Source organism: Anolis carolinensis, chromosome 3 (assembly GCF_035594765.1).
Source record: "Anolis carolinensis isolate JA03-04 chromosome 3, rAnoCar3.1.pri, whole genome shotgun sequence".
NCBI classification, from domain to species: Eukaryota; Metazoa; Chordata; class Lepidosauria; order Squamata; family Dactyloidae; genus Anolis; species Anolis carolinensis.
Genome location: NC_085843.1, coordinates 285,700,611 through 285,725,245, shown reverse-complemented (window position 1 = coordinate 285,725,245; position 24,635 = coordinate 285,700,611). Strand labels below are relative to the sequence as shown.

The window sequence follows — 24,635 nt, the reverse complement described above, 5'->3', positions numbered from 1 at the left end:
AAATATAGGCATTTCCCATCTTCGGCATCTCGGAGGCTTGTGCTTGGTTCCGGCCACGGGTGAGGGGTGCTGTTACTCCATTTCCCTGCTGAAGAGCTTTGTTTGTAAACTTCCTCCTTTTTTGGTGTAATTGCCAGCATTTTTCTGGCATTTTTCTTTATGGGTACCTTAAAATATCTCACCCAATTTAAGCAGTACCTATGTATCTACTCACATTTTTGCTTTTGAACTGCTAGGTTGGCAGAAGCTGGGCTAAAGGCCAGGAGCTCACCCTGACCCGGGCTTCAAAATGTCAAGATTTACTGCAGCCGGTGGTTTAACCTGCTGTGCTAAAGCCCAGTCCAACAAACCAGGCCTTCCCAACAGATGGCCATCCAGCTTCTGCTTTAAAACCTCCAGAGAAGAAGACTCCACTGCACAGGCAGAAAAAGCTAGAGATAGCCCTGATTTCTCACAAAAAGGAAGCATTCAGAGGAAGTGAACAAAATAGTCAAAGTCTAAAAACAAAACTTTATGACAAATGAGATAGGGAGGGCCTGTAGTTAGGTTTAGTCTGAAGAAGAGAAGACAGAGATGGGACACAATAGAGCCATCTTTAAACATTTGTAGATGATGAAGCCAGAACAAATCGATTCAAGTTACAAGTGTTATGTGAGTTCAGCTCTGCTAAAACCTTGGGTTTGGAGCCCAGCGTGTCAAGCTTCCCAAAAGGCCAAATGAGACACAGACGAGTTGAAGGCAAAATCAGGGGCTTTATTGTCTTGTTTTTTTTAATATATATTTTTATTGAAGTTTTACCTTATAAGATAGAGTAAATTAACATCGAAAGAGTGAGAACATTTGATTGTATAGAAAGGGGCTTTATTGTCAATGGCAAAAGAGGATGTCAGTGGGAACAATGCTCCAAAGAACTGACATATCGTAATTGTAAACATACATTTTATTTTATTCAGGATTGCCATGCCGGCCCCTGATGGGTTCAGAAAGTGTCCGGCTAGAATCCGCTTTCTGGTTGGTAGTTCAATAAACTGTCATTGGATTATTTTGAAGATTGTGACTGTTTATTGATTTGTCTAGGAGCACAATTGAGAAGGAATGTGGTGGGGCAAGCAATAATGGCCTGAAATGCGTTTTGATACCTCAGCTCCGTTTAATACAGTGGATACCAGTTCAGAGATACAAAAGGGTGCTTAGGATGTTGGTACCTTCAATGGAAGAACAAGGGCGGGGGTTTTTTTGGTGACAGGGATGGGGAAGTGCCAAGTAAATCTGATCACATCAGGGAGAAACAGGAAAAGACCTGGATGGTCTTGTGCAAACCCATTGTGTTTCCCCAGAGTCTTTCCGAAGAATTTATGAGGGGATCATGACGATTACAAGATTATATCCTGAAGTCCGAGTTGTGATGTAACAACATTCCTTGGCAATTCATGAAGAGGTTACTAGAGGACTAATGGGAAAGGCAATGCGTCTTGCTGTATGTCTCAATGGAGCTGTAGATCATAATTCATAATGTTGGTGTCTGACTTTCGATAACACAAGAAAGGGGACTCTACCTAAACATGGGGAAGAAAAGGTTGTCTGCATAGGTTTTCCTCCTTTGAAGCTCTTTGGACAGACTGCTTTATAGTTATGGGTTCTCGAATATCAGACAAGTCATGGATTTTGCACGGGTCTGCATGGCCTTTGGAGTCCCTTCCAATTCTGTAGGCCTGTCCTATGCAGGGCTTAGCTGGCTAGCTATGAGTGCAAATCTCCAGAAAGTGTCCTGCTCCATTCAGCATTGATTGAGGAATGTGATGACCTTTGGCCCCTGGCCCACCCACTGCATACTTACATACACATAATATAACACTGTTAGCATTTGCTGACTAGGTCCCATTGGGATGCATTCCTAACCTGAGCGCACTGAAGGGCTGCTTGAAGTGGTCACCAAAAATGCAAAGCACTCAGGCACGTTAAGGGGATGTTTTGGAGTTCAAAGGAGGAGGTGGAAATGCCCTGGCATGTTTGCGCCTGGAAAGTACAAGGAGGGGCCACTCCTTAACTTTAAGGGTTGTTGACTCACCTTGAGGTATTTGGAACATGGAGTAGACGTTGTGTCTCTGCAGCCCCAAGGAAAGACTGCAGTCTCTGAAGGAGGCAACCATCATGTCCTATAATCTCTGCCGTCTTTCCTATCAGTCTTTGCTCTGCCCAAATGGTTGGCAAAGGGTGCATCTACACCACGCATGGGCAAACCTCCAGGTGTTTTGGACTTCAACTCCATAATTCAGGAATTTTGGGAGTTGAAGTCCAAAGCAGCTGGAGGGCCGAAGTTTAAACATGCCAGATCTACACTGTAGAATGAATTGTTGGGAATCACCCTGATCTACTCAAGTCTAGATGTAGTCAGACAGATGATAGAGTTAGATGGAGGGACTCCTTTCCCTGTTTCCAAAGCATGCCGAGACAGGCTTTACTGTGCTTCACTCTATCCTGTTTACGTCACATCCCTTACTTTGAAGTTAGTAGAAATGTGAATCTCCAGGGACACTAATTTCTCATTGGTCAGAATGTCTTTTATGGCCCCAATAAACTGGACCATGAGGTTGGAACCATTTTGGTTCTCTCTTCTCCCTTTGTTCTTCTAGCTAACAAGCAGCATCTTGCTGTCTCTCCTGGCAAGATGTAACTATTTAGATGTTTGTTATTTTTGCTTTCTTATTTTTCCTTAGAAACCAGTCTAGAGTAGACTAGACAGCCCCCAATCCTTTCTATCTACAATGGAGTTCTTTTTACCTGAATAAATACTTTTTGTTTTACTGAGACTCTGCAGTCCATTGCAATCCTAACTGGTCAAAGGCTTCTCTTTGCTCGCCCTGTGTAAGTAGCTGTTGCATTTGAAAGCTTTGCTTTTGCTACTCTGCTGCATTTTGGTAGAATCTCCCCCAGAGAGGGTTAAATTGAGTCTAACTGCTCAGAGATTACCACAACATGAATGAGGTTGGACAACATTTGAACTCTACTGGCTCAAGGCTATAGAACCAAGAACAAGGTCTCTAACTTCTCTGCCAAATAGTGATGGTGACTCACCAAACTATAACTCCCAGGATCCCCAGAATCATAGAATGCCAGATTAGGAAGAGACAACCAGGAGCCATCTGTACGAAGACTTGAGGTTTCTGGATGAATGGATTTTAATCATGGACATTCTTAAAATTTTATATAATGTGATTTTATTTTGTAATGGTACCTGTTTTATATGAACTGTTGTTTTGTAGATTGTTTTATATGAATTGTTGTTTTTACATTGTTTTTAGGCATTGAATTTTTGCCTATTTACTGTAAGCCGCTTTGAGTCTCCTCGGAGAGAAAGGCGGGGTAAAAGTGATGTAAATAAATAAATAAATAGTCCAACCTCCTTCTGTCAGTCAGAAAGACATAACCCAAGTCCTTTTGACAGAAGACCATTTAGCCTCTGTCTCCAAACTTCCAGAGAAGGAGACTCCAGCAGACTCGTAGACAATAGAAGACTTCATGCTCAAAAAGTTCTGACTCTCAGGAAGTTCTTCCCCATTTCAGATGGAATCTCCTTTCCTGCAATTTGAATCAATTTCTCTGTGTTTTGGTCTCAAGAGCATCAGAAAACAACCTTGCCTTCCTTAATAAGACATCATTTCAAATATTTAAACATGTTTCTCATGTCCCCTTCTCTCAACATTTTCTTTTCTAAGTTAAACATCCCCAGCTTCCTTAGCTGCTTCTCAGAGGGATTCATAGTTTCCAAAGCTTTGACAGTTTTGGTCTTCCTTCTCTGGCTGCCTTCACCTAGTCAGTGTATTTCCTGAACTGTGGCACCCAGGACCGATCACAGGGTCATTCCAGGGGAGGTCCAACCAAAGCAGAAGAGAGTATGGCCACTATTTCATTCTGTTGATACAGCCTAGATACTGGATAGGAAATGCCTGGCTTGACAACAGTCCATGAGAAAGAGATCTTGGAGTCTTCATGGACAACACGTTGGACATGAGTCAAGAGTGTGATGCAGCAGCTTAAAAAGCCAGTGGGATTTTGGGCTGCATCAGAAGGAGTCTAGTGTCTAGATTGAGGGAAGTCATGGGTCTTCTCTCTTCTGCTTTGGTCAGACCTCTTTACCTGGAATAACCCTGTGTCCAATTCTGGGTCCCACAGCTGTGGCACAGCTGGCTAGTAACCAGCTGCAATAAATCACTACTGACCGAGAGGTCATGAGTTCAAAGCCCGGGTCGGGTTAAGCCCCCAACCATTAAATAGCCCGGCTTGCTATTGACCTATGCAGCCCCGAAAGACAGTTGCATCTGTCAAGTAGGAAATTTAGGTACGCTTTATGCGGGAGGCTAATTTAACTAATTTACAACATCATAAAACTGCCAGCAAAACAGGAGGAAAGGAATGAGGAAGTACAGCCACTAGTGGACAGTGAAGCAACAGCTCCCCCTGTGGCCGGAATCGTGAAGCTGGAAAAATGTTAAATGCCTCTGTGTCTGTCTATACTGTATGTTGTTTGTCTGTTGGCATTGAATGTTTGCCATATATGTGTTCATTGTAATCCGCCCTGAGTCCCCTTCGGGGTGAGAAAGAAGGGCAAAATATAAATACTGTAAATAAATAAATAAATAAAAAGAGAGATTGGCTCTAAGCTGGAAGGTGTCCAGAGGAAGAGGGAGACTAAAAGGATCAAAGGTCTGGAGACCAGGAATAATCCCTATGAGGAGCGTCTTAAAGAACTGGGTCTGTTTAGCCTACAGAAGAGAATGTTGAGAGGAGACATGAGAGCCATGGATAAAGGATGTTATAAGGAAGAGGGAGGGGACTTCCTTTCGGCTGCCCTAGAAGCTAGGACTCAATGGAGCCGTGGGTTCAAAAGACAGGAGAGGAGATTCCACCTGAACTTCCTGACTATAAGAAGAGCTGTTCAGCAGTGGAACTCTCTGCCTTGGAGTCTAGTGGAAGCTCCTTCTTTGGAGGCTTTTAAACAGAGGCTGGATGGCCATCTGTCAGGGATACTTTGATTGTGCTTTTCCTGCATGGAAGAAGGGGGTTGGACTAGATGGCCCATATGGTCTCTTTCAACTCTATTATTCTATGATTCATTGGCTTTTTTAGCTGCCGCATCACACTCTTGGCTCACGTTCAGCTTGGGGTCTCCTAGATCCCTTTTCTAACCCATACTGCCATCTTGTCCGATCTAGAAATTACAGTAGAGTCTCACTTATCCAACATAAACGGGCCGGCAGAACGTTGGATAAGCGAATATGTTGGATAATAAGGAGAGATTAAGAAAAAGCCTATTAAACATCAAAATAGGTTATGATTTTACAAATTAAGCACCAAAACATCATGTTATACAACAAATTTGATAGAAAAAGTAGTTCATTACACATTAATGCTATGTAGTAATTACTGTATTTACGAATTTAGCACCAAAATATCACGATATATTGAAAACATTGACTACGAAAATGCGTTGGATAATCCAGAACGTTGGATAAGTGAGTGTTGGATAAGTGAGACTCTACTGTATAGCCATTGGTTGTAGAATCATCCAATGGAGCATCTGTAATTGCCTTTTATTAAAAGTTTTACATTGTTTTTAAAATGTTTGTAAAAATTTTTATTATGTTTAAGTTGTTGTTGTTATTGGTTTGTTGTATCTTGTATGATGTCTGTTGTGTTGAATGTTTACCATGTGTAATAATAATAATAATAATAATAATAATAATAATAATTTTATTTTTATACCTTTATTTTATACTTATATTTTTATACAATTATTTTATTGCCATTGATGTTTTACTGGTATAATTGTTTTATAGTCGCGCTATTGATATTGATTGTTTTATCGGGCAAGGCCCCATGTAAGCCGCCCCGAGTCCCTTTGGGGAGATGGGGCGGGGTATAAAAATAAAGTTATTATTATTATTATTATTATTATTATTATTATTATTATTATTACCCCACCCCATCTCCCCAATGCGTACTCGGAGTGGCTTATTTATTTATTTATTTATTTTATTTACAGCATTTATATTCTGCCCTTCTCACCCCGAAGGGGACTCAGGGCGGATCACATTACACATATAGGCAAACATTCAATGCCTTTTTAACATAGAACAAAGACAAGACAAACATTATCTCCGAGCGGGCCTCGAACTCATGACCTCCTGGTCAGAGTGATTCATTGCAGCTGGTTGCAGCTGGCTTGCTCTCCAGCCTGCGCCACAGCCCGGAGCCTTATATGGGGACCAAGCCCGAAACATACAACAATAAAAAGATAAAACAATTATTCCAACAGTAAAACATCAATATCAATAAAACCATCATAGTAATCAACATATAGCATAAAATATTAAAAGCAGGAGAGTAAAACAAGGATCTGGGCCAAAGTGCAAAATATATCAAAATGGGAGAGGTAGTTTCTCAGTAAAGTAAACCACTCAGGAAGTGTAAACCACTCTGAGTCCCCATGGGAGATAGAGCAGTATATAAGTAAAGTTTGTTGTTGTTGTTGTTGTTTTCCATAAACTGCTTTCAAGCCAATTCTCACCCGTCCTATGTCTATACTTTTCGTTTTAATGCTCAAGCACAGTACCGTACATTTCTCCCGGTTGGAATGCGTTTTCTTAGTTTTGGTCCAGCTCTGTAATGTGTTACGGTCATTTTGGATTCTGAATTGTGCCAGGAGGCTTGGAATGTGTTTAAGAGTTGGATGGTCTCATTTGTTTTCCAGAAATAGGGAGTCTGGGGGAGTGCTGTAACCACAAAAGCAGCCTTTGGGTCCTGTTTAGCCCAAGGGGCTCTCTTTGCCCGTCCTTTTGGGCAGCTTTTCTTTTGGCTTGCTCTGCCAATTGGCACGTGCCCATTGAAAGTGCAGGCAGGAGCTCTTGCTGCGAAGACATGTGTCTCCCTTTCAGCCATGTGTTTTCCCAAGGCTGAGTGGAACCCTATGTACGGTACATGGTGCAAAGCTTCCCTCTTCGCAGCCAATTAAATAAACAGTTTTATGAACCTGGGCAGCAGGAAAAAGTACTTCCAGTTTCTCAAAAAACAGTGAGTGTGAAGGAAAACTTTATTTGGAACAGCACTTATCCCAAAGTCCACACTGTGAGCATGTTTTTGTCAGGCCAACCAAAAAGGAAGGAAAAATATCCTTGCGCAAGTCTTTTTAACAAAATCCCCCAAACTGTCAAAATTTAAATGTCATGTTGTGGTCTTATAAAGTTATTGTCGCCATGTGGTTATTTGGAGCAGTGCTTAGCACACGTGTAAATTCTTCTACAAAGTCAGTTGGATATTTCTGCAGAACAGCTACATTTGTTTGCATGTGCCAATGCTCAGGAATACACATTGTGCATGCCCATGCATGAGCACTGTACTTGAATGCACAGGTTGTGGAATCTCAGTAGCTGGTGCAACACAACTGCATTGTGCATTGATGTTCAATATGTAATGTGCCTAGATGAGCATTGAGCATGGATGAACACTGGGAAGACTTTGCAGATTTTGAATTCAATCCAACTTGATTACGATGACGATTATTGGTACATATCAGGGAACCTAGCCCTTATAAGTCATTTGGATATTTCTGCAAGAAGTGCTGCATTTGGTTGCAGGTTGCAGAAGTACCAATGCACATGAATACACATTGTGCATGCCCATGCATGAGCACTGTACCAGAATGCACAGGTTGTGGAATCTCAGTGGCTGTTGCAACACAACTGCACATTCAAATAGGCATTGTGCATTTATGTCCAATGTGTAACGTGCCTTGATGGGCATTGAGCCTGGATGAATATTAGGAAGAGTTTGCAGATATTGAGTTCAATACAACTTGATTATGATGACGATTATGTTAATGTGGGATTTGTGTCTTGATAGTGTTTAAATGCAATTTGTGCCATGCTTATATTGCAACTGATTGCATCATCCAGAATGTACCATAATGTGGAAAGAGTTAATTGCCAAGAAGCTATGATGATCTTGATGTGTGGCTGGAACTAGGGAGTATCCAGACACAAGTGTTTGTGCATAACGATTGCATCAGTTCAGTTCTGTTCTGTTCAGTTGAGTTCTGTCTGCCTAGAGTTTGAGTCAAGTTCTGTTGGAGAACAGAGCAGTCCTGTGTTCATCTGTCGTCTGCAAGTCTGTTTGTGTTGATTATTACTGCATACAGTAAAACTTTGTAAATAGTTTTACCAACGTCTCTGAGTGTCTCTTCGTTCTGCGCTCCACTGCTTCCATCCAACTACTGCTGCGCTGCAAATACTTTGACAGATTATTGGTACATATCAGGGAACCTAGCCCTATAAGTCATTTGGATGTTTCTGCAAGAAGTGCTGCATTTGGTTGCAGGTTGCAGAAGTACCAATGCACATGAATACACATTGTGCATGCCCATGCATGAGCACTGTACTTGAATGCACAGGTTGTGGAATCTCAGTGGCTGTTACAATACAACTGCACATTCAAATAGGCATTGTGCATTGATGTTCAATGTGTAACGTGCCTAGATGGGCATTGAGCATGGTTGTACATTGGGAAGGGCTTGCAGATATTGATTTCAATCCAACTTGATTATGACGTTGACGACATATCAGGGAACCTAGCCCTATAAGGAATATCTTAAGGAACATGTTTAGCTTGGAGAAGACAAAGACAGTTATCTTTAGCTATCTTTAAACAAAGGATTCAAAATACAGAGAAAGAGAGACAGAGAGAGATTTCACCCAAATGCTAGGAAGAACTCCTACACTGCTGTTTGGCATTGGACTGCAACGAAGTTAAAGTTCTTTAAACAGTGGTTTAAAGGCTATCTTTCAGTGGTTGCTTTAACTGAATGTTCCTATGATTACGGGATTATTGGTTTGTCTCAGCAGATGGGCATATGTTAAGGAAAGAACTATATTTAAAAGTGTTCTTACAGAGCTGCATTGCTATGCAGTAAAACGTTTGTTTATGGCTGAAAGGCTTGAAGAGTAAATTCCTCATTGTGGTGCTATGTATTTGTACAGGCTGAGCATCCCTTGCCCAGAATTCCAAAATGCGCCAAACTATGTCCATGCTTGTTTTGTGGTGATTCAATGTGTGCAGCTTTGTTTCATGTACAAAATTAATGAAAAGTATTGTATACAATTGCCTTCAGGGTTTGTGTATGAGGTGTGTATGTAATATATGCAAACATCATGTTTAAACTTGGGTCTCATTTCCAAAAGTTCTCATGTGGTACATATACATATCTGCAGATATAGGTATTCACACACACACACACACACACACACACACACACACATATGTATATATCTATCCAAAACACCTGGTCCCAAGCATTTTGGATAAGGAGTAGTCAACCTGTAATATTATTGCAATTAAGGCATTATTATTATATTGTATGTTATTATTATTTTATTATGACACAGCAAACAAGATAGATATGCTGGATTTTGTATCACAAAATCACAAGTCGAACACTTCCCAAGTGTCTGGGACTGTGTGATGTATTTTCGGATGATGCGAGCAGATCTCAGTCGGGTGGCCTTTTGCAGGTGGCAGATTGTGATTTTGTCAATGTCTATTGTTTCCAAATGCCGGCTGAGATCTTTTGGCACGGCACCCAGTGTGCCCATCACCACCGGGACCACCTGCACTGGTTTCTGCCAGAGTCTTTGAAGTTCAATCTTGAGGTCCTGATAGCGGCTGAGTTTTTCCTGTTGTTTTTCGTCAATGCGACTGTCACCTGGGATGGCGACATCAATGATCCAAACCTTTTTCCTTTCCACAACTGTGATGTCTGGTGTGTTGTGTTCCAGAACTTTGTCAGTCTGGATTCGGAAGTCCCACAGTATCTTTGCGTGCTCATTTTCCAATACTTTTGCAGGTTTGTGATCCCACCAGTTCTTTGCTGCTGGGAGGTGGTACTTGAGGCATAAGTTCCAATGAATCATTTGGGCCACATAGTTGTGCCTCTGTTTGTAGTCTGTCTGTGCAATTTTCTTACAGCAGCTTAAGGATATGATCAATGGTTTTGTCGGTTTCCTTGCACAGTCTGCATTTTGGGTCATCAGCTGATTTTTCAATCTTGGCCTTGATTGCATTTGTTCTGATGGCTTGCTCCTGGGCTGCAAGGATCAGGCCTTCTGTCTCCTTCTTCAGGGTCCCATTCGTGAGCCAGAGCCAGGTCTTCTCCTTGTCAACTTTTCCTTCAATTTTGTCAAGGAACTTCCCATGCAGTGTTTTGTTGTGCCAGCTATCAGCTCTAGTTTGTAGTGTGGCTTTCTTGTACTGGTTTTTTTGTCTGCTGTGCTTTGAGGAGTTTCTGATTTTTGACTTCAATCAAAGCAGGTTCTTCACTTTGCTTTACATATTCTGCCAGGGCATGGTCTTCTTCTTTGACTGCTTGTTTGACTTGTAAGAGTCCTCTGCCCCCTGATCTTCTAGGCAGATATAGCCGGTCAACATCACTGCGAGGGTGCAGGGAATGATGAATGGTCATGAGTTTTCTTGTTTTTCTGTCCAAATTGTCCAGTTCCGCCTGTGTCCAGTTTATGATGCCAGCAGTATATCTTATGACAGGTATGGCCCAGGTGTTTATGGCCTTGATGGTTTTGCCTCCATTGAGCTTGCTTTTGAGAATTTTTCTGACCCTTTGTGTGTATTCTTTGCTGACCACAGTTTTCACATGTTCATGCTTGATATTGTATTATTATTATTATTATTATTATTATTATTATTATTATTATTTTATTGTATGACACAGCAAACAAGATAGATATGCTGGATTTCATATCACAAAATCACAAGTCGAACACTTCCCAAGCGTTTAGGACTGTGTGATGTATTTTCGGATGATGCGCGCATTATTAGTATTAGTATTATTATTATTATCTGTCTTGTAGTTTGAGTTACCTGTATTAATCTTCATATCATGGACTTTTCTTCTTTCCATGGCACCATACTGAGTGTATGGAACTTTGCAAAATATATCTTGATAAGTTGCATTGTTGCTGCTTTTGTATAAATCTGCAAATCCCACAAGAAAAACGTAACTGACTGTGTTTGCAATGTGCGTTTATAAAGTAGCCCCGTAGAAGCCAAGAGAAGAAATAGTTCACAACATGTAAGCCTTCCTTCCATCCTACGTGGTCAGTCATTGTTCTTTCTCCTGCTTTCCTCCCAGTTAAACCAGCTGGACAAAGCGGCCGATGCGGCACACACTTTCTTCTTGGCCAACCCAGAACATATGGAGGTGCAGCAGGACCTGGAGACCCTCAAGACCACGGCAGGGAAGGTGGAGTTGGTGGACCGAGAAGCCAAGCCTCACCTGGTAAGGATAGTCCTTTGTACAGAGTCTTGGCTGGAATCTAAATGGCTGATGTCCAAGTTATCTGAAGTTATCTCCTGCATGAAGTTACCAGTGTCTAAACATGTTCTCTGGAAACCTTCCAGCTTATTGCTCTTCTCCTTAAATTTATTTATTTATTTATTTACAGTATTTATATCTCACCCCAAAGGGGACTCAGGGCGGATTACAATGAACACATATATGACAAACATTCAATGCCAACAGACAAACAACATACATTAGACGGACTCAGAAGCATTTTTTAAACATTTTTCCAGCTTCACGATTCCGGCCACAGGGGGAGCTGTTGCTTCACCGTCCAGTAGTGGCTGTACTGTTCTTCCTCATTCCTTTCCTCGTGTTTTGCTGGCAGTTTTATGGTGTTGTAAATTAGCCTCCCGCATAAAGCGTCCCTAAATTTCCCTAATTGACGGGTGCAACTGTCTTCCGGGGCTGCATAGGTCAACAGCAAGCCGGGGCTATTAATGGTCGGAGGCTTAACCCGACCCGGGCTTCAAACTCATGACCTCTCGGTCAGTGATTTATAGCAGCTGGTTACTAGCCAGCTGCGCCACAGCCCGGCCCAGAACTTGCTTTGCCCAGAACTGGACACAGGGTTATTACTCCAGGTGAGGTCTGGCCAAAGCAGAAGAGGGTAGGTTTATTCCTTCTCTCCATCTTGAGACTATATGCCAAGAATCCCATTGACTTTTTCAGTTGCTGCATCACACTCTTGGCTCATGTTCAGCTGGTAGTCTGTTAAGACTCTAGATTGCTTTCACATGCACTCCTTCCAAGCCAAATGTCACCTATCCTATATTTGTGCATGTCGTTTCTATTGCCAAAGTGTAGTACCGTACCTTTCTCAGTGTTTAAATTCATTTGGTCTGTTTTGACCCAGATCTCTCATCTGTGAAGGCCATTTTGCATCCTGATTCTATCCTCTGGGGTGTTAGCTATCCCTCCCAATTGGTTGTCATTATGTGATAAGCAAGCATGTCCTTTATCCCATTGTCTTAGAACCCTTCCACACAGCCATATAACCCAGAATATCAAGGCAGATAACAAACAGTATCTGCTTTGAATTGGGTTATCTGAGTCCACACTGCCATATAATCCAGTTCAATGTGGATTTTATACCACTGTATGGAAGGGGCCGCAGTCATTGATAAACATCAGCCTTTTTGGTGGTTGTGTGATAAATATGATGAGTGCATTGAATGAAATTGCATGAAAATCATATGATTGGGGCCTATATAGTCTGGAGATACCATCCTAAGAATATTGAAAGCAAAAGGCTGATGTAGGAAAAACTGCTAAACTGCTTGGACATGACTCAATAAAACGATTAACTCTGTGGTGGGCAACAACATGTTTACATAGTCAAAGACAATGATTCTTTAAGTTAAGTCAACACTGTGGTTCCTTGTGTTAAGAAGAAAAACCAATATCAGTTAAGGAAGAAAAGCCAACATCTGTATAGAACTGATGGAGTTAGCATGTTTTAGCTGAGAAAAACAACCTGTTAGTCATTTACAACTTTTTTGGAACAACAACAACAGAAAATATGCTATATAAGAGAGCTTTTTACTGTCCAAAAGTGTAGCAGACTGCAGAAGCGCAGGTTCTGTACACCCGGGCTGTGATGTAGCTGGTTAGTAGCCAACTACAATAAATCACTACTGACTGAGAGGTCATGAGTTCGAAGCCAGCCCACATCAGAGTGAGCGCCCGACCATTAAAAAATAGCCCAGCTCATTGTTGACCTAAGCAACCCGAAAGATAGTCGCATCTATCAAGTAGAAAAATTTAGGTACCGCATATGCAGGGAGGCTAATTTAACTAATTTACAACACCATAAAAATCGTTCAGCAGCATGCAGAAAGGAATGAGGAAGCAATCCATCAAGGACTCGGTGTCACAGTGGATGATGAAGCAGCAGCTCCCCCTGTGGCCGGAATTTAGCATACCCTCAGGAACCCTGGAAGCTGGGGAATATTAAATTGCCTCTGTGTTGCAACTGGACTTTGCAACTTCCTTCCTTTTCCAGATAGGGGAAATTCCTCTAAGGAAGCAGTTGACCCCCCCCCCTTTTTTTTAAAATGTGATGAGAAACGTTAATATTCAGTTTAAGGCTAAAGTGGTGAAGTTATGCATATGATGCTCTTGTGTATTCCAGTGTGCACTGAGTTGTGCACAATTCCAAGAGTTGTACAGCCCAGTCATTGTAACTCCGATGCAGTATCTTGACCTTGTTCACTGACTTCATTCCCAACCTTTCTTCACAGGAGAACTATCTTTTGGGAGTTCGACACTATGACACGGAAGACTTCCAGACAGCCATTGAATTCCTAGAACAGGCCTTGCGCGACTACAACGTTGCCGACACAGACTGCCGAATCTTGTGCGAAGGGCCGCAGAGATTTGAAGAATATGAGTATCTGGACTATAAAGCCACCCTCTACGAAGCCATTGCAGGTAAGCCATTTCTTGCCGGGAGAGGAAAGCATGATCTTCTCTGTCTCTTGGAAGTGTGTTTTGTTATTGCCCTGTTCTACTTACCTAGACTGCAGTTTGGCCATGATTATTTGGGCCATGATTATTATTCCAGATCGTATTGGTTGCCTATGAAAACCCACTTTCTTGGGACTTTTCCTGAAGATGTGGCTTGTGTAACGCTTGGAAGGCCCTTGACGGTCTGGGTCAACAGCAGCGAGTTCTCAGAAATCTCATTAAAATAAAGAAGATATGGGAAATATGCTGAGAGCGCTGAGATGTTCTTCCTCCTCTGGGACCTCACTCTTGGTCCACATCCCAGCAGGATAAAGGAGAGGAATGTCACAAGCAGCTTGAATGGAAATGCTGGCCTTGAATCAGAGCTGGGACTCCCATTCCTGGTCCGATGGAAACTAAATCTTGCAGACACTACTTTTGTCAAGATTGTTGAGTTCACCCATAAAAACCATTTGGCAATGGGACATGCTTCTGTCTGGGAGACTGATGGAGTGTCCTGCTCCGGAGTTTTTGAAGCAGAGGTTGAGTGGCCATCTGTCACACGTTACACATTGAACATCAATGCACAATGCCTGTTTGAATGTGCAGTTGTGTTGCAACAGACACCAAGATTCTACAACCTGTGCATTTAGGTGCAGTGCTCATGCATGGGTATGTATTCATGTGCACTGGCACTTCTGCAACCTGTCGGGAGGTCTTGGAGGTCTTGGATGATGTCTTTATGTCTGTCAGAAAGAAGGGGTTTGTTACACCCTGAGGCTGCGTGAGCACCCCAAAAACCACACAGGAGCCAGTATCACACGCAAATCAGTTTATTATGGAATGTATATATCTATGTTCAGTTAGGGGATAAAAGCCTCATGACTTAAAGGATGGCTTGCTGACCTGAAAGCTGCCAGGTTCGAATCCAACCTGGGAAAGTGCGGATGAGCTCCCTCTGTCAGCTCCAGCTCCATGCAGGGACATGAGAGAAGCCTCCCACAAGGATGGTAAAACATCAAAACATCCGGGTGTCCCCTGGGCAACGTCCTTGCAGACAGCCAATTCTCTCACTCCAGAAGCAACTCCGTTTGCTCCTGACACGAAAAAAAGTCCTTAATGTAAAGTCTTTAACAGTTCAAAACAAGTTCAGTAATGTCCCAATTGTAATCCACAAGTGAAACTCCTTAATTCCACCAAGAAATCGAAGTTAGTCCATAAACCAAGAAACAGGAACAAGAGGCTGTAAATCTGCAAACTGTAATGCACTTGGAGAGTCCTGTCACAGGAAAAAAGGAAAGCAAGGTAAACAAAGCAAGGTCTACTCGAGAGTCACAGGGAGCGGTGTGGCTTGGTTGGAAAGTCTTGACTCAGGAAAAAGGAAAGCAAGGTAAACAAAGCAAAGTTTACTCGAGAGTCACAGAACGAGGCACGGCTTGGATGGAACTGGAATCCAGGCACGGGAACAAGGCAGGAAACAAGGCTAGGAGCTGGATACTGGAACCTCTTCTGAGGAAAGTAAAGTTGACACCACAACGAGAACCACAAAGGAGGACATCTTTAAGGATATCCCAAGGTTGCAAGAATATGGGAATGCATGACACCCAAAACTTCACGTGGGAAAGTTAGTCATTATTGAGTCTGAGAGCTAGCCTTTTGTTTCTTCTCACACACACACCCCCTTCCACTTCTATCTCTCATGAAAGATTCCCTCCAGTTAAAAGACACATTTTCGCCTGAGTCAACACCATCTGGCAAAAGCAACCTTGATGAGACATCGGAATGCTCTCCAATTAGTGGATCTTCTGGCACCACAACTTCAGGCAACTGCAAGGGCAACGGGCCTCATTCCAAGTCCGGAACGGCCTCTAAATCCAAAGTAGAATCTGTTTCCAAATCAATTTCTGGATGAAGTATAGGCCTGGATGGCTGAGCCACAACAAGGTTGAACTGGATGAGGTCCTTCAATCTCTATGATTCTGTGGTTTTAGGGCTGCCATACATTGGAATCAACATGAAGCACTCTAAGTACAACATCCTATCCCATCCATGGCCTTTTTTAATAAGCTTCTAAGAGCCTACTGTATATTGTGCCTCTGTGGACAAGTCTATATAGGGACCCCAAATGCAGCCGCATTGCCCAAACATGTATCAAAGAACATGAAAGGCACTGCAGACTGATTCAACCAGAGGAGTCAGCCATAGCAGAGCGATTCCTGATCCAACCTGGACATAGCATATTATTTGAAAACATAGAAATGCTGGACCACTCTGACAACCACCATGTCAGATGACACAGAGAAGCCATCGAAATCCACAAGAAGCACGTGGATAATTTCATCAGAAAGGAGGAAACCATGAAAATGAACACAATTTGGCTGTCAGTATTAAAAAAAAAGTGGAATCAAGACAGTAAATAAAGAACAACACTCAGAAACAAGAGAAATCCATACAGCAAACAATCAAATTGGCAGTTAACACTTCTCCAACAGAGGGTTCCTCCAGGCAACAGAGACCAGGCTACCTCTATGCAGATACCCTTACTGATTGACTTTGCAGCTGCAAGGCTACTCAATGCAATTCAAGCTTGCTCATTTCCACATTCACACTTGCTTTAAACAGACAAATTCCCACCCACAGATAAATATATGCTCCACTTGCTTTATTGCCAACAGAACTTCTGAGGATGCCAGCCACAGATACAGGCAAAACGTCAGGAGAGAATCTTTCTGGAACATGCCCATACATCCTAGAATCATAGAATCATAGAATAGTAGAGTTGGAAGAGACCTCATGGGCCATCTAGTCCAACCCCATTCTGCCAAGAAGCAGGAAATCGCATTCAAAGCACCCCCGACAGATGGCCATCCAGCCTCTGCTTAAAACCCTCCAAAGAAGGAGCCTCCACCACGGCCCCGGGGAGAGAGAGAGTTCCACTGTCGAACAGCTCTCACAGTGAGGAAGTTCTTCCTGATGTTCAGGTGGAATCTCCTTTCCTGTAGTTTGAAGCCATTGTTCCATTGTGTCCTAGTCTGCAGGGCAGCAGAAAACAAGCTCCCTTCCTCCTCCCTATGACTTCCCTTCACGTATTTCTACATGGCTATCATGTCTCCTCTCAGCCTTCTCTTCTGCAGGCTAAACATGCCCAGCTCTTTAAGCCGCTCCTCATAGGGCTTGTTCTCCAGACCCTTGATCATTTTAGTTGCCCTCCTCTGGACGCTTTCCAGCTTGTCAACATCTCCCTTCAACTGTGGTGCCCAAAATTGGACACAGTATTCCAGGTAAAGTGGTCTGACCAAGGCAGAATAGAATAAGGGGGAGCAGGACTTCCCTGGATCTAGACGCTATTCCCCTATTGATGCAGGACAGAATCCCATTGGCTTTTTTAGCTGCTGCATCACATTGTTGGCTCATGTTTAACTTGTTGTCCACGAGGACTCCAAGGTCTTTTTCGCACACACTGCTGTCAAGCCAGGCATCGTCCCCCATTCTGTATCTTTGATTTCCATTTTTTTCTGCCGAAATGAAGTATCTTGCATTTGTCCCTGTTGAACTTCATTTTGTTAGTTTTGGCCAATCATCTCTCTAGTCTGTCAAGATCGTTTTGAATTCTGCTCCTGTCTTCTGGAGTGTTAGCTATCCCTCCCAGTTTTGTGTCGTCTGCAAACTTGATGATCGTGCCTTCTAACCCTTCGTCTAAGTCGTTAATAAAGATGTTGAACAGAACCGGGCCCAGGACGGAGCCCTGCGGCACTCCACTTGTCACTTCTTTCCATGATGAAGACGACGCATTGGTGAGCACCCTTTGGGTTCGTTCGCTTAGCCAATTACAGATCCACCTAACCGTAGTTTTGTCTAGCCCACATTTTACTAGTTTCCTTGCCAGAAGGTCGTGGGGGACTTTGTTGAAGGCCTTACTGAAATCCAGGTAGGCTACATCCACAGCATTCCCTGTATCGACTCAACTTGTAACTCTATCGAAAAAAGAGATCAGATTAGTCTGGCATGACTTGTTTTTGGTAAATCCGTGTTGGCTATTAGCAATGACCGCATTTGTTTCTAAGTGTTTGCAGACCACTTCCTTGATGATTTTTTCCAGAATCTTGCCTGGTATCGACGTGAGGCTGACCGGACGGTAATTGTTTGGGTCGTTCTTTTTTCCCTTCTTGAAGATCGGGACCACATTCGCCCTCCTCCAATCTGCTGGGACTTCTCCCGTTCTCCAAGAACTCTTGAAGATAATTGCCAGTGGTTCTGAAATAACTTCCGCTAGTTCCTTCAATGCTCTTGGAAAACTCACAGTAACCCAGTGATTCCAGCCATGAAAGACTTTGACAACACAGGCATCCTAGATTTCCTAAAGTTCTCTTCCATCTACATGGCCAGGAGCCTCCGGTGGCATAGTGGGTTAAAGCCTCGTGACTTGAAGGTTGGGCTGCTGACCTGAAGGCTGTCAGGTTCGAATCCCACCCGCAGAGAGCGCAGATGAACTCCCTCTATCAGCTCCAGCTCCATGCGGGGACATGAGAGAAGCCTCCTACAAGGATGGTAAAAACATCAAAACATCTGGGCATCCCCTGGGCAACGTCCTTGCAGACGGCCATTCTCTCACTCCAGAAGCAACTTGCTGTTTCTCAAGTCGCTCCTGACACACACAAACAAAAAATCTACATGGCCGTACTTGTTTCAGAACAACCCGCAAGAATACGTTTACTTATCACATGAATGACATCCCTCATGATTAATCTTGCCTCAAATGATGCGTGCCGCCCCACCTCTAACGGTCTCTCTGGCATGCTTTGGGCATGTTCCTCATGCGCTCCACTTAAGCAAATAAGGCAGTAAACAAAGCACAATGAATTAGAAGAGGGGTGAGGAACAGAATGGGTAGAATCTTCTCATTCTCAATTACCATCTTTGCAAGGCCAGCAGCCACAGCATCATTCCAATGACCATTTACTAGGAACTCTCTCTGCCCTGAACAACAATTGGGGACCATCTGGAAAAATCAGACTTTACACTTACGACGCAATCTGCGATTCTGCCCTCGAGGCCAAAGCTGGGTCTGGCTTGAACTTCTGGCCTGCACACTGGGAATGGCTGAGACAGCACAGATCCCGCCTTTGTTCCAAGCATTTGAACACTGACAAAGGGGCAGGGAGGGGATGAGAGCGGCCGATCCCTTCATTCGAAGCCATGATCTCGGCTGCCGCGGAGGCGCACGGGGCCTGGCACGGGCCGTCTGCGGTTCTTCCGGTTCCACGCACTGGAAAGACCCTCGTAATCCCAGGGCCTGACGGTCAGTCAATGGAGGGACTAGTTGCAAAGAACAAGAGCGCATTGTGCCATGCCATTGGCATGTTGCCCCTTCTGCATAGAAATACTTTGCATTCTCTTCCCTTTTAGAGATTGAATTCAACTTTCCAACCTGACGTGCACTTTCCTTCCTAACGTCCTTCCGTCTCTTCCCATCCAACTTCCTTTTCCATGGTAACTGGAGGATGTGGTTAGGAATGGCATGCTGCCTCTGGCCTATTTCTTTATTTACCTCCCACCTTTTCTGCAGTAATGGGGCTCAGTTATAATACAAAACAGAATATCAATTAATCCCTCAAATAAAGAAAGGCAGGTTGCAAAAGTTAAGCCGGTGCAGGTAAAAGCATACTACAGAACCAAAGTTAAAATGCAATTAAATCACTAATAAAAGGATGCTAAAGAGAGAAAGAATGGATAGATAGACAGATAAATAATAGATAGATAGATAGATAGATAGATAGATAGATAGATAGATAGATGGATAGATAGATAGATATAGATGGATAGATAGATAGATATAGATGGATAGATAGATAGGAGTGGTCTTATTGTTGTCTAGGTGAATTTACACTGGGTGAATCTACACTGCAGAATGAATGTATTTTGACATACTCATGGTCAAAATAGATTCATGGGAGTTGTAGTTTCTGGAGGCACCAGCACTTTTGGGCAGTTACAGCCTTGAAAAACTGCAGCTCCTAGAATTCCATCGCATTGAGCCATGGCAGATAAAAAGGATTCAAACTCTTGTTCTTCTTCTGGAGATTGACATTTGTGCTTTGTGTGTGTGTGCATCTCCCTTGCAGAGCACTACATGCAAGTCCTGGTGTGCCAGCATGAATGCGTGAGGGAGTTGGCGACGCGGCCGGGGCGGCTCTCTCCCATCGACAACTATCTTCCGCTGCATTATGACTTCTTGCAGTTCTCCTATTACAGAGGTAAGCTGTGCTCTTCCTATACTATGGGAGAGAAGTTGAGTTGTTGCTGAATTGCAGGGTGGTCAACTGAAATGCAGGACTGGCCTTCCATGTCTTTAACATGTGTGTAGGACACCGTCAGTCAAAGTTGACTAGACAGCAAATAATACCACAGAATTCCCAGCATTGCTGGCCATTGCTGGGCATTCTGTGGTATTATTTGCTGTCTAGTCGGCTTTGACTGACAGTGTCTGCATTAAAGAACCACTGTGTGCTCCCCTTGAATCCTGTGTTGGGAGTCCTTACAATGCCCATTGAGTATTCATAGTTTTTAGCCCTTAACCCAACTTTTCTCTGACTGATCAAATTCAGGGTATACTCTGAATTTGCAAGAAAGTCTGTCATTGTGCCTGTCTTGACATCAGGATCAGGTCCATTTTGTATGTTGGTGGCTTTTGGGGCCGGGCTGTGGCGCAGCTGGCTAGTAACCATCTGCTATAAATCACTACTGACCGAGAGGTCATGAGTTCGAAGCCCGGGTCGGGTTAAGCCTCCGACCATTAATAGCCCCGGCTTGCTGTTGACCTATGCAGCCCCGAAAGACAGTTGCACCTGTCAATTAGGGAAATTTAGGGACGCTTTATGCGGGAGGCTAATTTACAACACCATAAAACTGCCAGCAAAACACGAGGAAAGGAATGAGGAAGTACAGCCACTAGTGGACAGTGAAGCAACAGCTCCCCCTGTGGCCGGAATCGTGAAGCTGGAAAAATGTTAAAAATGCCTCTGAGTCTGTCTAATGTATGTTGTTTGTCTGTTGGCATTGAATGTTTGCCATATATGTGTTCATTGTAATCCACCCTGAGTCCCCTTCGGGTTGAGAAGGGCAGAATATAAATACTGTAAATAAAAAATAAAATAATAAATTTTGTAGCTGCTGAATCACACTGAGCATGAGTCAACACTGTGATTCAGCAGCTTAAAAAGCCAATGTGATTGTGGGCTGCATCAATACGAGAATAGCCTACCCAATGCTGCTTTGGTCAGATTAAACACTGGAACAAACTTGTGCCCAGTTCTGGGCCACACAGTTCAAGAAGGATGTTGATAAACTGTAATAGAGAAGGACAGCCAAAGGTCTAGAAGCCACACATGGCTATCAGGAGTTGCTGAGGGATCTGGGGATGCTTATCCAGAAGAAGATGAGGCTACAAGGAGACATGAGAGCCATGTTTACCTAAGTGAAAGGATGGGCCATTGAAGAGGAGGGGCCAAGCTTGTGCCCTGTTGCTCCAAGATCAAGGGATTCAGATTGCAGGAAAAGATATTCCACTGCATCACGGCAGCAGACAAAACAACAAAAGTAAACACCCCACAACATCGAAAATTGACAGCACAACCCCTCATCCATGCCTCTAGGTTGATACAACAAAAAGAAAAGAAAAATATAGTCCTAATTAGAGGGAGAAGAATAATTGTTTTTATCCAATTGCTGCCAGTTAGAAGGCTAAGCTCTGTTCACTTGGTCCCCTAGCAACCCACTCAGCCCAGGGGACCCTTGACCTTAACTACCACCAATTCCTCAATACTTTATTTCCCATGCCACCAGACTTCGCCACAGCAACGCGTGGCCGGGCACAGCTAGTATTGTATATACATATAATATTGATAATATTATCATTTTATACAATACAATACTAACAATAATATTATAATATTAATTATATGTTATATATTACATATAATATTACAGTATAGTGGTATAGTTCTATATAGTATAATGCTAATATTGTGCTATGCTAATAATATAATATATTGTACGTACACACAGCTGCTCTGAGTTCCCTTCGGGGTGAGAAGGGTGGGATATAAATGTAGTAAATAAATGTAGTAAATGATTTTGGACTTAAATAAATAATTCTGGACTTAAGCTCGCCCAAAGTCTGGAATGACTTGAAGATACACAACAACAACAACAATCCTAATTAACCTGACTATCTCATTAGCCAGAAGCAGGCCCACACTTCCTATTGAAATCCTGATAGGTTTATATTGGTTAAAATTATTTTCATTTTTAAATATTGTATTGTTTTCATTGTTATTGTTGTTGTTGTTGCACTACAAATAAGATATGTGCAGTGTGCATAGGAATTTGTTTGGTTTTTTTTCCCAAATGATAATTCGGCCCCTCAACAGTCTGAAGGATTGTGGACCGGCCCTCTGCTTTAAAAGTTTGAGGACCTCTGCACTAGACATCAGGGAGAACTTTTTGACTGTCAGATATATTTGAGGGTAGCATATGCTGTTGCCTGGGAATCCAGTGAATTTGTCTTTAGTTAGAATGGGTTCAGTTCCTTTTGAATCATTTTCTGTGGGTGGGTACCTTAATTAGACCCTGTCCCTCTAAGAACCCCACCCTCCCAGGCAGAAATTGCCGTCTTTCTCGGTAACTCTTTTGCAGCCAGTTAGTTAGCCTAAGGGTGCCTAGGAGCCCAGAGGCTGCAACATTTTCCATCTCAAAGGTTAACAAGGAAACTCAGTTTAAGAAGTCTTAAGGTTGAAGAAAATAAGCTCAAGGCTTGCAAAAGCAAGCTTGAAATATTAAAGAACCAAGTCTGCAGTTTAAAGAGCAAATGAGACTTAACAGAAGACAAAACTAGATTAAGGACACAGAAAAGAGGCCGGAGAGGAGATCTCTTCGACAGGAATAAAGAGACTTCCAGTTAAGTTCTGAGCTTCTATCTGTTCTTTCAAAGTACAGTAGAGTCTCACTTATCCAACACTCGCTTATCCAACGTTCTGGATTATCCAGACTCAAGGCCCTTCCACACAGCTATATAACCCATTTATAATCTTATACTATCTGCTTTGCACTGGATTATCTTGACTCCGCACTACCATATAATCCACTTCAGTGTGCATTTTATACAGCTGTAAAGAAGGGGCCTCATATAATCCAGTTCTAAGCAGATAATATAAGATTATCAATATACAGTAGAGTCTCACTTATCCAACATAAACAAGCCGACAGGATAAGTGAATATGTTGGATAATAAGAAGGGATTCAGGAAAAGCCGATTAAACATCAAATTAGGTAATCGTTATACAAATTAAGCACCAAAACATCATATTATACAACAAATTTGACAGAAAAAGTAGTTCCATGGGCAGTAATGCTATGTAGTAATTACAGTAGAGTCTCACTTATCCAACACTCGCTTATCCAACGTTCTGGATTAGCCAGTGCATTTTTGTAGTCAATGTTTTCAATATATCATGATATTTTGGTGCTAAATTCATAAATACAGTAATTACTACATAGCATTACTGAGTATTGAACTACTCTTTCTGTCAAATTTGTTGTCTAACATGATGTTTTGGTGCTTCATTTGTAAAATCATAACCTAATTTGATGTTTAATAGGCTTTGCCTTAATCTCTCCTTATTATCCAACATATTCGCTTATCCAACGTTCTGCTGGCCTGTTTACATTGGATAAGCGAGACTCTACTGTATTAGTTCGTTAGTGAGGCCCTGGGAGGAATGAGGGTGATCTTTATGACAATTAAATTATTTTTTATTTATTGTTACACCTTTTGTTGTGAGTTTCCAACTCTGTTCTCGCCAAGAATTGGGCACCTGAAAATCAGCTCAGGAGACAGAACTGGTTGGATGGCCATCTGTCAGGAGGGCTTGGATTTATTTATTTATTTACAGTATTTATATTCCGCCCTTCTTTCTCACACTGAAGGGGACTCAGGGCGGATTACAATGAACACATATATGGCAAACATTCAATGCCAACAGACAAACAACATATATAGACAGACACAGAGGCATTTAACATTTTTTTCCAGCTTCACGATTCTGGCCACAGGGGGAGCTGTTGCTTCACTGCCCACTAGTGGCTGTACTTCCTCATTCCTTTCCTCGTGTTTTGCTGGCAGTTTTGTGATGTTGTAAATTAGTTAAATTAGCCTCCCGCATAAAGCGTACCTAAATTTCCCTACTTGACAGATGCAACTGTCTTTTGGGGCTGCATAGGTCAACAGCAAGCCGGGCTGTTTAATGGTCGGGGGCTTAACCCGACCCGGGCTTCGAACTCATGACCTCTCAGTCAGTAGTGATTTATTGCAGCTGGTTACTAGCCAGCTGCGCCACAGCCCGGCCCTTTGGATGGCATATTCCTGCCAGGATGGCCCTTGGGCTCTCTTCCAACTCTAGGATTCTTTCATTTTATTGTGTGAAAAGGGGTTGGATCACTGCCATCTCTGGCCATGGAGCTCCCTACGAGCCCATGAACATTGCACTCTGTGCTTCCGAACCACTGCTCCATGGTGGAAGTTATTTCCAGCCCCCTCCCCATAAATAGCCTTAGGCTACAGCTTTTTTAAAAAGTGCAAGTTACATACTACCATACATGGTAACTGTTAGGTGATAGGCAAATAAAACAGGTAAACATAGCCTGCTGAAGCTTGCTTGCAAACCAAGCTGGGGAAAGACACGTCTGGAAACGAATCCTTCTCTTGTGCCAGTTTTGCTTTGGGGAC

At 42.7% G+C, this 24,635-nt stretch overlaps 1 protein-coding gene across 1 annotated transcript in view; it reads left to right on the top strand.

Annotated features, from left to right (window-relative positions):
- Positions 1-24,635, top strand: part of p3h2 (prolyl 3-hydroxylase 2) — a 148,628-nt gene that overhangs the window by 89,148 nt on the left and 34,845 nt on the right. The window contains exons 2-4 of the mRNA XM_062976937.1: positions 11,195-11,341; positions 13,648-13,837; positions 19,975-20,106. Coding sequence (XP_062833007.1) covers positions 11,195-11,341; positions 13,648-13,837; positions 19,975-20,106 — 469 coding nt within the window. The remainder of the gene's footprint in view (positions 1-11,194; positions 11,342-13,647; positions 13,838-19,974; positions 20,107-24,635) is intronic.